Source organism: Gavialis gangeticus, unplaced genomic scaffold (genome assembly GCF_001723915.1).
Source record: "Gavialis gangeticus isolate Ggan-Ray unplaced genomic scaffold, GavGan_comp1, whole genome shotgun sequence".
Lineage (NCBI taxonomy): Eukaryota > Metazoa > Chordata > Crocodylia > Gavialidae > Gavialis > Gavialis gangeticus.
In genome coordinates, this window is record NW_017729015.1 from 18,833,112 (window position 1) to 18,844,356 (window position 11,245).

Genomic DNA, 11,245 nt, shown 5'->3' on the forward strand with positions numbered 1-11,245 from the left:
CAGGAGTTGGGGGTAGACGGGGCATGGGCAGGGGGTGGTCTCTGCCCCCCCACCCCACCCTCCAAGACCCCCTGCCCCCTGGGTGCGATGTGGGTGGGGGCAGAGCCCAGCCTGGGGCACTCACCGCCTCCTGGAAGCCAAAAAGCAGCGGCTGGGCATGGCGGAGGCTCCGGCCACTTGCCTGCAGCTGGCCTTGCAGTGCCTGCAGGTCTTGCTCCAGCTGCTGGGGGCGGGGGGAGCGGATGAAGCCCCCAAGGCAGGACACCAGCTGGGCGATGTGGTCTGGCTCCAGCCGAGCTCCCTCCGCGCTCTGCAGGGGAAAGCAAGCTTCAGCCACAGCTCGGAAGAGCACTGAGGCCCCCAAACCCCCTAGGCTAGATGCCAAGCCCTGCCCAAGTTTGCCCAGGGAGTGGCAGGGCCGGGGACTGGTACAGGCCTGTGCCTGGGTCTCTTGCAGGGTGGCCACGAGGCTGGGCAGCTCCTCGGTGAGGACGCGGTGCAGGGTGGCTCTGCGCTCGCTGTCCTTCCGCAGCAGGAAGAGGCCACTGCTTTCCTCCACGGAGGATGACGAGATGCTGAAATCGGGGCTGGATGACTCCTCAGGGGACCTGGGGAGGCAAGGGAGTGGCGGGGGGGGGTGCAGCGATGCCTGGGCATGGGGCAGGTGTGGGGCAAGGAGCTAGAGGAGGCACCCCCCAACCCCTTGCTGAAGCCAGAGCTCCCCCAGCTACAGCCCAGGGGGCTCCCAGCCTGGTGGGTGATGCAGGGGAGATGCAGACCCCTGGCAGGACCATGGCGGAGGCTTGGGGGGTGCCCTTTCCTTGCTGGCACTTCAGTACCAAGGAAAGCCTCAAAACCATCTATGGGGGGCTGCAGGCAGCCTGGCACAGCTGGGCTGTGAGCTCCAGGCACAGGCTCTTCATTGCATCCCATCCGCGGGCTCCCTCCAAGCGCCTGGAGCTGCACCCACCAAGGGGCTGCGCGAGGTGGGAACTGGTTATATAAAGCCAGGTGCAGGGGCAGGCCGTGGCCGCCAGGGGTCACCCCCTCCCTTCGCGCCAGCCCCTGGCACCGGTGCTGGCCCTGCCAGGGGGGCACAGGGCGCGGGACCGGCACCCACCCCTTCTGCAGCAGGGACCGAGTTGCACAGACCATGCCCGCAGGGTAAGGCAGGGTAGGACACCAGGACCAAGGGGCACATTCATGGGAGCCCAGGAGCTACCCCTCCCCCTCAAAAGGGGGTTGTACCCGCGGCAGCCGCGTCTCAGGGTCATCTCACTGGTGCAGCGAGCCAAGGGTCTGCCGTCCACCTTGGCACCTGCCCTGGGGACCTGCAAAGATGAGGAGACGCTCCTGGGGATGCCAGCAGCCTCTCCACGGCGCACCAGAATTGGGGAGTCGCCTGCCGGAAGACAGGCCTGGTCACCCTGCTGCCCCGGTTCTCCATCCCCTGCCCGCCGTGCTCACCCCACAGCTCACCTGCCCCCTCGGCCGGCGCGCCGGGGCTCCTGGCTTTCTTTCGGCTGGAGGGTGCCAGGAACGGCTGCAGCAGCAGGGCTGCAGCTGTGGACCGCCTGTCTGGATCCACCTCGAAGCAGGCAAGGATGAAGGCCTTGGCTTCTTCCGACATGGAGTCCGGCACCTTGGGGTGCATCTTGAACATCCCCACCTGGGCAGGAGGAGATGGGGTGGAGGGGGAAGCTCCTGGCTCATCAGTCTCTTCTGCATCCCCATTGCACAGGCTGGGTCCAGGCCAGCCCCCCCTTCGCTCTCCACCCTGTGCTTGACCGGTCCGGATACCCACTCCGCGGTGGGTACCTTGAACATGGCAGCCTGTGGGCTCTCCAGCTCATAGAAGGGGGGCTTGCCCGTAGCCATCTCGATGAGGGTGCAGCCCAGGGACCAGATGTCCGCCGGCTTCCCGTAGCCCCGCGGGCCCTGGTCGATGACCTCGGGGGCCATGTACTGCAGGGTGCCTGGGGGCGGGCACCAGAGAGTGACCAAGAGAAGCCGGCCCCGAGGAGCCGGACAGCCCCGATCCTGGGAGCTGCAGTGGGCAGCACCGGCTCCTTCCCTCGTCCCGACACAGGGGCAGGAGGGTCCTGCCCGCCCCGCTCTCCTCCTCCCAGGAAGAGGGATGACCATGAGATGAGGACCTCACCTGTGAAGGTCTCGGCGCTGGGGCTGATCCCAGCCAGCCGCTTGCAGGTGCCGAAGTCGGAGATCTTGAGCACCCCGCTGTACGTGTTGATGAGGACGTTGTCGCCCTGCCGGAACGGACAGGGTCACTCTCTCCCAGAGCCAGCTCTGCTGGCTGAGGGCGCCAGGGATGGTCCCTTCAGCTCCCTCGGTCCACAACAGGGCTGGGCATGTGGGTCCACTTGGCCCCAGGGCCCCGATCCCTGGAGGGGCTGGTGGGGCCCCAGGCTCCACCAGCCCTGGCTCACTTTGATGTCGCGGTGGACGATCTGGTTGTCGTGCAGATAGCGCAGCCCCTCCAGGATCTGCCGGGTGTAGTAGACGATGGTGGACTCGTTGTCCTTCAGAGGGCCCCACTTGAAGCGCAGCAAGGATGAGAGGCTCCCTGCGGATCACAGAGACGGGGGGCTGGAGGGTGTCTTTGGAGGTCACATCTAGTCCGACCCCATCCAAACCATCCCAGACAAACCCGTTGTCTAATCTCTTAGTAAAACTACTGGTCGCCCCTGACACAGCACCAGGCATCGTGCCCGACCCTGCCACGGGTCACACAGGGGAACTACGGCAGCCAGTGTCCTGCTTCTGTAAACCGGCAATGCGCTCAAGGGATGCCGGGCAGAAGGAAGGCAAAGCCCCCTGGCCCATACCCATCTGCAATGTCTAGGGCTTCTCCAGAGTGGGAGCAGGAGGAGAACAGCCCCAGGGCACAGACAGACAATGCACAGCCACGGAGGCCCCGGGATGGTGCGAGAAGTGAGGCCAGCTGGGCCCCAGTGCATCACCTCGCACCCTGTCCCAAGAGCCACGAGGATGCTGGGTTCAGTCCTCGCTGGCCCAGAAAGGGGGTCCCGGCTGCACTCACCTCCTGGCACCTCCTCCATGAAGATCTTGATGAAGCCGTCCTGGCTGATGGAGCCCAGGTACTGGACGATGTTCTTATGCCTCAGGCGCTTGTGCAGGGAAATCTCCTCGTGCAGCGGCTGCGAGTATCTAGGCCGTGGACAGGAGGGGGTTACACCTGGCCTGTCCCTCCCTAGCGGTGAGGGGCTCTGGACCGTGGCAGGGCCCCCACCTGCAGCTGCACACCCACCTACGGCTCATAGGAGGCAGCTGGCAGGGGCCACATCTAGCCCAACCCTTGCTCAAGGCAGGCTCAACCCTGACTAAACCGTCCCCAGCTTCCCCTGATGCAGCTTGAGGCCATTGCTTAGTCCTGTCCTCTGTGGGCACTGAGAAAACCTCCTCTCAGTCCTCTCTGTCACCACCTTTCAGGTATTTGAAGACGGTGACCAAATCCCTGCTTACACGTCTCCTCTCTAGGTTAAGCAACCCTCGCTCCTCATCAGCCTGTCCTCGCTCTCATCCCCCAGGCCTCTGATTACTTTTGGTGCTCTCCGCTGGACTCTTTCCAATCTGTCTACATCCTTGATGTCTGGGGTCCAAGACTGGACAGAGGACTCTGTTTAGGCTGGATACAAGGTGAAACTTTCTCACTAGGAGGGCAGTAAAACACTGCAACAGGTTACCCAGAGGTGGTGGAGTCTCCATCCCTGGGGGTCTGAAGACGCAGCTGAACAAAGCCTTGGCTGGGATGATGTAGTTGGGGCTGGTCCTGCTTGGAGCAGGGGGTTGGACTAGTTGTGACCTCCTGAGCTGCCTTCAACCCTCATTTCTATGATCCTCTGACTCCAGGGGAGGCCTCACTAGTGCTGAACAGCGCACAAGAATCACGGCCCTCGACTTGCAAGTGACACTCCTGTTAGCGCAACCCAGGCGCTGCTGGCCTGTTCTGCAACAGCATCGGTGCATTTGTGGGGAGTCATAAAATCACAGAAAATCAGGGTTGGAAGGGACCTCAGGGAGTATCATGCACCCCTGGCCTGCTCATACCTCCCTCCTATCCCGCTCCCAGCCTCCAGCCCCCATCTGCCATTCAGCCTGGCCCTACCTGCCGTCCCGCTCCGGGATCTCCTTGATGGCGATGCGCACCTGGTTGCTGAGGTTGCGCCCAGCATAGACAATGCCATAGGTGCCCTTGCCCAGGACCACCCGGTCGCCCGTCTCCGTGTACTCGTAGTCATACTACAGGGGCCAGAGCAAGGTTGTGGACCCCAGACCCTGCCCTGGCAGCCTGGGTGGGCACCCAGAGCTCCCAGTGCCCACCAAAGCAGCTTGCCCAGCTGCCGTGGGCACCCACCTCCAAGACCTCGCTGGCGCTGCTGCCTGCCTCCTCGCCGGACCCCGCCTGCGCTGCCACGATGGAGCCGACCAGCTCGCAGAACCTGCCGCCACATGGGACGTGGCTCGGATGCGGCTTTGCCTCCTCCAGACCTCCACGGAGGGGGAGATGCCGTGACAGGCTGCGGGGGGCTGGGCTGGGCTGGGGGGAGCACCCAGGTGCAGCCCCGACCCAGGCGCAGCCCCCACCCTGCCCTGCCCTGCCCCACGCCCACCCAGCTCACCAGCGGCAGTGGTGCTCGGTGGGGAAGCACAGCTGGAAGTCCTCGGCCGCGGGCAGCACGTACAGGAAGAAGCAGCGTTTGTCCCACTTGGAGATGCTGGAGGAGGTGCCCAACAGTGAGGCTTCCCAGATGCCCCAAAAGAGCTGGGCTGGTGCCCCTGGGTAGGGGCCACATGCCCTCACCCCACTCCCTGCACTGCCAGAACCTCCAGTGCCCCCAAAGGGACAGGTTGTGGTCACTGCCGGCTCAGCCAGGGCACTGGGGGGTCAACCGGACACAGCTGAGCCCGAGAGAGACCTTGCCGAGAGGCGAAGGAAGGGGTAAACGCCTCACCTGACCCCGCGGATGGAGGAAGCCGGGAAGGTCCAGCTGGAAACCCCTGTCTGGGGGGAAACAAAAACCGCATGGGGCACAGGCTGGGGAGCCTGGGGACCCAGGCGGGGCAGGGCTCTTACCTTCTCCATGGGGCAGACGTGGCGAAGCATCAGGGAGCATTCAGCCTGGTCCTCCCGCACGATCAGCTCGGCCGGCTGCAGGACCTGGGCCGGCTCTAGGATCAGCACCTGGAGGAGATGGAGAGGGCAGCTGATGGACTGGACCTGCCCCGGCCCCCTGCCCCGCAGGGACCCTGCAGGCTGCAGGGTGGGGGAAGAGAAGCCTCGTTCATCTCCCCCCAGCAAGGACCCCTGGCGCAGGTGACCCCACGGAGAAGACCAGCAAACCGCATGCGTGGGCCCCTCACCGGGCAGCTGTCCGTGGGGGCGAAGGGCTGGGACGACACCAGCAGGAAGCCCAGCCAGAAGTCCGCCAGGGCCTGCCTGGGGGATGTGTCTGCCAGGCTCTTCTTGAAGTGCTTGTAAATCAGGAAGGTCTCCATGACGGAGACCAGGTACCTGAGGGGAGAGGATGAGCAGGGTCTCTGGGCCAGCCTGGTCCCCCATGAGAGAGGCTGCTTGAGGGATGCCTGAGCGGGACCGCAGCCTCCCCTGCCCATGTCGGGATGCTCGGGGGTCCCTCAGGCAGGTCTGCCACCCACCAGACAGGGGCGTGGAGCTTGTAGAGCTTCTCGGAGGCCTGGGTGACCTTGGGCAGGTTGTTGGCCAGGATGGCAGTGCCCAGATAGAAGCCCACGTCCCAGTAATACTCCATCTTCTCCAGGCTGCCCTTGCGGCCCTGAAGGCAGCTCAGCTTCATGCCTGGCAGGGAGGAGGGGAGGGGAGGGCAGAGACATGGCCATGGGGACCCCCTGCCCACCCCACTGCCCCGCAGCTTGTAACGGGCACACACTCTTCCCCAGCCCCCACGGCAGCACGCACGTCCAGGACAGCCCATGGGAAGCCCTGCACCGGCCCCGCAGCCCATCCCAACCTTGCCAGGGCCCCACAGGGCGTCTTTTGCACCTGGGATACTGCACGCTAAGGTCAGCTCGGGGCTGAGACCACTCCCTGCCTCTAGCAGATGCAGCGTCCCCCCCACTTGGTTCGCTGGGAGAGCCCAGGACAGAGAGGACACACTTCCTCCCCTGCACCCCCCAAGGACCCCTTGCCCCATCCCAGAGGCTCGTCTGCTGCAGACAGAGAAGTTGGCAGACCCCCCCCCATCTTACCCACCCTCTTTTGGGCCTCAAGACATGGGGCCAGGAGGGAAAGGGGCTGCTCACCTATTTGCCGGAGCTGCAGGGAGGTCTCGAACTCGTGCCCAGCAGCCACGAGGAGGACAGCGGCGTTGAGCCCAGCATGGAGGCTGGGTTCTGTGTCAAAGGCTTTGCTGTACCTGGGGCGGCGGTGGCCAAAGGGAGATGCCGCGAGTCACTCGACAGGCCCCCAGGCCCTGTTGTCAACAGGCGGCTGCTCTGGGGTGTGGTGTGACAGGCGCATGGGGCCACGGGCGTTCCCCCCAAGTGCCCCAAGGAAGGGCAACAGATACGAAACTGCAAGATTATCAGCCCCCTGGGGTTTGGTGCCCAGAGAGCCTGAGCCCTGTGCAACTCAGCAGGGGCTTGCATTGGAGCCCTCAGTCTTTGTGCACTGGTGCCCAGCACCCGCCCCCAGATCTCACCAGTACAAGGCCTGGTCCCTCTTGGTGGTGTCCGTGAAGTTGGAGCTGATGAACATGTCCTTGTAGACGCGGCCACACATGCAGTACAGGTCGGGCGCCACGCCTTCCCGCTGCTCCACCACCGGCAGCAGCACAGTCAGCGCCTTCTCCCGGTCCCCAGGCTGGTTTCGTCTGCATGGGGGGTGCAAGGTGAGCCGAGGATGCCCCAGGCACCTCCAGGCAATGGGTCCCAGAGGAGGGAGCAGGGAGAAGCGGTGTCCAAATCCCACCCTCTGGCATCGCATACGGCACCCCATGCTAAGTGCCCCCACTCCTTTCTGCAGCTCGGGCCAAGTCTGCCCCGTGGAGAGAGGGCTCCAGGCTTCAAACCTCCACGTGCAGCCCAGGACGCACAGACAGGCACGTCTGGCTCTGCCCGAGCCCCCCTGGCAGAAGTCGCCAGTGCCACTGGTGCCCACAGGCTCTGGCGAGGGGACACTTGGCACTGGCAGGGCCTGCCCCAGGCCCCAGGAGCTGCTCACCTGTTGAGGGCAAAGGCGTAATGGAAGCGGATGTTGTGCTGCTCGGCCACGTCGCAGGTAGGCAGGGCACGGAGAGTGTCCACCAGCGAGATGATGGCGTTGTAGTCCTGTGGGGGCAGGTGGGGGAGTCACAGGGAGCTGGTGGGCAGCTCCAGAGACCCTTCCCCCCCACCAGCTAGGAGGGCAGCCACACCAGCCAGAGTGGTCTGCTGCTGGTTTAGCCCCTGCCCTGCAGCTAGCTCCATGCCCCCTAGGCACGCTGGGTCCGCTCTGTCAGGGCGATGCCCCTACAGACAGCTCCATCCAGGATCACAGCCAGGCAGATCCCAGCTCCTCCAGGGAGGGGCCCGAGGCAGCTGCACCCGGGCTCCCCCTTCTAGGGGACGCACGCGGGACCCCCGACCCAGCGGCACCTGGACGTCGCGGTAGGACAGGAGGAGGTTCACGATGATGTCGAGGCTGAGGAACTCGACGCTGTCCAGGCGCTGCTGGATACGGGCCAGCTCCTGGCTCAGCTGCTCGCCCCGGTACTGCTCCCGGGCATGGCGGATGTCCCGGCGGAGGGTCTCCCGGAAGTACTCGCTGCGGAGCAAGGAGAGGAGCACCCCTGAGCCGGAGGGGAGACTGCTTCCTGTGACCGAGGCACTGGGGGACCTCAGGGACAAGCCCCCATCACAGGGCATGAGGGATATCCCCCACCCCCTCCACTCCCATACTGACAGGCAGGGCCAAGCATCCAAAGGGTGCAAGCCCGGACCCCAGGGGTTCAGACAGAGGGCCCAGGGGGGTGACAACAGACCCATGGCAGAGCTGGGCTTGCATGGAGAAGACCCTGGTCTGGTCTGACAGTGATGTGGGGTCAGAGCCCCCCAGCCCTAGGCCTTTCCTGCAGGAGCCCCCCCTGCCTTCCCTCTCCCCCAGCAGGGAGTGGCCAGGGCTGGGCCCATTGTTTCTACCCCCTCTGTAGCGGGCAGGAAGCTGCGGTCTGCCCTGCTGAAGCCTGCTCGGCACTTTGCCTTCCTCCTTGCCTCTCCCCACCCCTGGAAACGGGATAAGAGCCAGCTGCAAAGACCGAGGCCTGTGCAGGGGGGAGGGTGTCAGCTCAGCTGCTCAGGGCCTTGATCAGGAGACGGGGACAAAGCACTGCCAGGTCCTGTGCTGGGGGCAGAGCTCTAGCAGTGCCAGCACAAGCCTGGGACTTGTCTTGGGAGCCCCCCACCTGTGCTACCTCCCTGATGGCCCGCCCGGGGCTGGCGGAGGGGCCGTGCCCGGCGGGCACAGCTGTACCAGGAGCTGGTGGGGGTGGCCTCTAGCAGCTTGGCCAAGCGTGTCGACAGCGGGGTGAAAAAGGCCTCCATGTCGAAGCTGGGCTGGAAGAGCTCGGTCAGGCACTTCATGGCGCTGGCGTCGCAACACAGGACCTTGTTCTGGGCGGTCACCACATAGGGGATGAGCGTGTAGCTGCTGCAGCAGTCCTGGTGGAGGGAGCGAGGCAGTGGTCAGGCCGATTCCCCAGCCCCTCCTCCCCCAGCCTTTGCTTCATGTCTTGACATCCCCAAGGGCAAAGAACCTGTTTGTCCACAGAGCAGAGCAGCGTGGGCTCCCCCCTCCTGCTCACCCACACACCCACTGCTGGATCTCTGCCCAGCTCTGGAGAAGCAGGAGCTCTGTTCATGCAACTTCTGCAGCACAGAGAGCTTTAACCACCTCTCATGGAACAGGGCCATCGTTAGGGTCCAGAGTCAACATCCCCTTTTGTATCAAAAGCAAGACAGCCAGGGGTGGCTTGACCCCTCCCCTCCATGCAGCCCCCGGGTGGGGGACAGTGGACAGGACTGCAGTGGGCAGCTAGCGGGGAGCAGACTGTGTAGCTGCCAGCATGGGGATGTGGCAGCGTGTGGGCAAGGGACAGAGCAGACGGAGGCTGGGACACTTCCTGCACAGCCGTGTGTGTGCATACGTGTATATGCATACATACGTGTAAATGTGCGTGCATGTGTGCACATGGGCGTGCATGTGTTCAAATGTATGCCTGCATGCATGTGTGTACGTGCGTGCCAGCTTCAGCCCAGCTGCTGGCAGATGCCAGGAGGGGAATCACCCCAGGTGAGCCAGGCCAGGAGGGGCTGGAAATGAATCAAGGGGAAGAGGCAGGTCCGGATCAGCGCAGGAGACTCACGGAGGTCTTCTGGCAGACGTCCTCCTGCGGAGACAGAGCGGCGCACTGAGCTGATCATGGACCTGCACGGGGCATCGTGGCCAATGACAACCAGCCCGCCTCAGCACCCACTCCTCCACGCCGTGCCCAGGCACCAGGGAGAAACACGCCCACCGCAGGGAGCCACGCGGGACCACTCATGTCCCTTCCCCAACAAAGCGAGCCACGGCGATCAGGGAGAACCTCTGTGCAGGCCGTCAGGCCCTGGGCAGGCTCGGTGCCAAGCTGGGGCTGGCAGAGTGTTAAATGGCTGTGGGGTCATTACTGCGGGAGGGGGACAAGCCAGACTGTTAAGGCTGCATTAGCTGGGGGTCCCCGGGTGGGGGGCACGCCGCGGGGAGGTCTGAGCTGCACTTGCAGCACGTGTGGAAAGCCTCCACCCAGCTCAGCTGTTTGCACCAGGGCCCCCAGCTCCCTGCATGCCTGTGGGTGAGCCCCCAAGCCTCTCCATGCCTCAGTTTCCTTGCACAAAGGAGAGCCGATTCCTCCCCCACCCCGTTATTTCAATCGCAGGCTTGTTGGGGTGTGGACTTCCATGCACCGCTCATCCTAGGGTGCCCAGCACCACGGGGCCCTGTCACTGCCACCATCACACTGGTGAGAAGCGCCCCAGACACAAGGTGCTTCCTTGTCACAGGAGACAGGATATTACATGGGACTCCTGCCTGTCTGCCAAGACCCCTGCCCGTGCCCGGAGATGGCCCAGGCCCTGCCAGTGGCTTAGGCTCCAAGCTTGCGGGTCTGAGCTTTGGCACGGTGCTTCCCAGCGAGAGATCTCACCTTGTCAGGCAGGCAAATGGGTGCCGCCTCTGGTGGGGAAACTGAGGCACGGGGTGAGGACGAGTCCTGGCCCAGCAAAGGCAGGAAGACAGCAGCTTAGCAGGGACCAGAAGGCAGGCCCCACCTGCTCCCGCAGCTCCCAGTCTGCTATCCCACCCGCTGAGATTTGCCGGCCCCAGGGCCCCCCACCCCGAGATGCCCCCTCGCCCCACTCACCCGGAGGGCCTGCAGGTCGGGCAGGTCGGTGTGGCAGCACAGCAGGATGTTGTTGGTCATGCTGAAGCTCTCGCGCACGCCCAGGTGGTAGAAGAGCGAGGGCTGGCATTGGGAGCTGCTCACCTCCACCACGGCCACGTCTGCAGGGAAGCAGGGGGACCATCGCGGCCAGGCCCGCGGCGGCACCCACCTCCCAGCCCCAGCCTGGGACGGAGGCTCCTCTCTCCACCCTGCGGCCCCCGTCCGAGGGGCTCGGACGTGGAGCCGACAGTGCGCGTGGTGGGGGCAGCTTCTGGGATGTGGGGACGGCTTAAACTTCCCAGCTTGCTCGCAGCACTGCTGGGGAAACCTGAGCACCCCCACCCTGCCCTGCGCTGCACTCGGCAGCCCTCGAGAAGACGGGTCCCGGAGCAGGGCCTGAGTCCTGGGCGGCCCCGCGCATCCTGCTGCTCGGGGCATCGGCCTGGCTCCTCTGGCGAGGCGGCCAGGCAGGCCCGGGGACCCGCGCCAACGGGCAGCTGGCGTCTTCCACCCCGGCGAAGCCAGAGCGGACGGCAGCAGGGGCCGACGGTGAGGAGGGACCTCTCCGAAGGAGCTGATCACAAGCCCCGAGCCTGCCCGCCCGCTCTGAGGGCACAAGCGAGCCCCTGCGCCCGGGCGCACGGCTGCGGCAGGAAGGCGGTGACCGCACCGCGCGCGTTGTTTCCACATCAGTTGACATCCTTCTACTCCAGCGGTTTCTGGCCCTGGCCCGCTGCCTCGTCAAGGGCCGGGCTCTCCCAGCCCGCCCG

General features: G+C 64.9%; 1 protein-coding gene across 1 annotated transcript in view; it reads right to left on the minus strand.

Annotated features, from left to right (window-relative positions):
* Window positions 1-11,245, minus strand: part of MAP3K6 (mitogen-activated protein kinase kinase kinase 6) — a 14,587-nt gene that overhangs the window by 1,994 nt on the left and 1,348 nt on the right. The window contains exons 2-23 of the mRNA XM_019512083.1: window positions 10,455-10,684; window positions 9,420-9,443; window positions 8,528-8,715; window positions 7,654-7,822; window positions 7,241-7,347; window positions 6,720-6,890; window positions 6,322-6,434; window positions 5,698-5,857; window positions 5,404-5,554; window positions 5,117-5,224; window positions 4,995-5,044; window positions 4,662-4,757; window positions 4,397-4,481; window positions 4,148-4,281; window positions 3,062-3,189; window positions 2,448-2,584; window positions 2,162-2,267; window positions 1,819-1,976; window positions 1,480-1,669; window positions 1,249-1,402; window positions 437-608; window positions 74-310 (exon numbers count right to left, since the gene is read on the minus strand). Of these exons, the coding sequence (XP_019367628.1) occupies window positions 74-310; window positions 437-608; window positions 1,249-1,402; window positions 1,480-1,669; window positions 1,819-1,976; window positions 2,162-2,267; window positions 2,448-2,584; window positions 3,062-3,189; window positions 4,148-4,281; window positions 4,397-4,481; window positions 4,662-4,757; window positions 4,995-5,044; window positions 5,117-5,224; window positions 5,404-5,554; window positions 5,698-5,857; window positions 6,322-6,434; window positions 6,720-6,890; window positions 7,241-7,347; window positions 7,654-7,822; window positions 8,528-8,715; window positions 9,420-9,443; window positions 10,455-10,684 (3,068 nt within the window). The remainder of the gene's footprint in view (window positions 1-73; window positions 311-436; window positions 609-1,248; window positions 1,403-1,479; window positions 1,670-1,818; window positions 1,977-2,161; window positions 2,268-2,447; window positions 2,585-3,061; window positions 3,190-4,147; window positions 4,282-4,396; window positions 4,482-4,661; window positions 4,758-4,994; window positions 5,045-5,116; window positions 5,225-5,403; window positions 5,555-5,697; window positions 5,858-6,321; window positions 6,435-6,719; window positions 6,891-7,240; window positions 7,348-7,653; window positions 7,823-8,527; window positions 8,716-9,419; window positions 9,444-10,454; window positions 10,685-11,245) is intronic.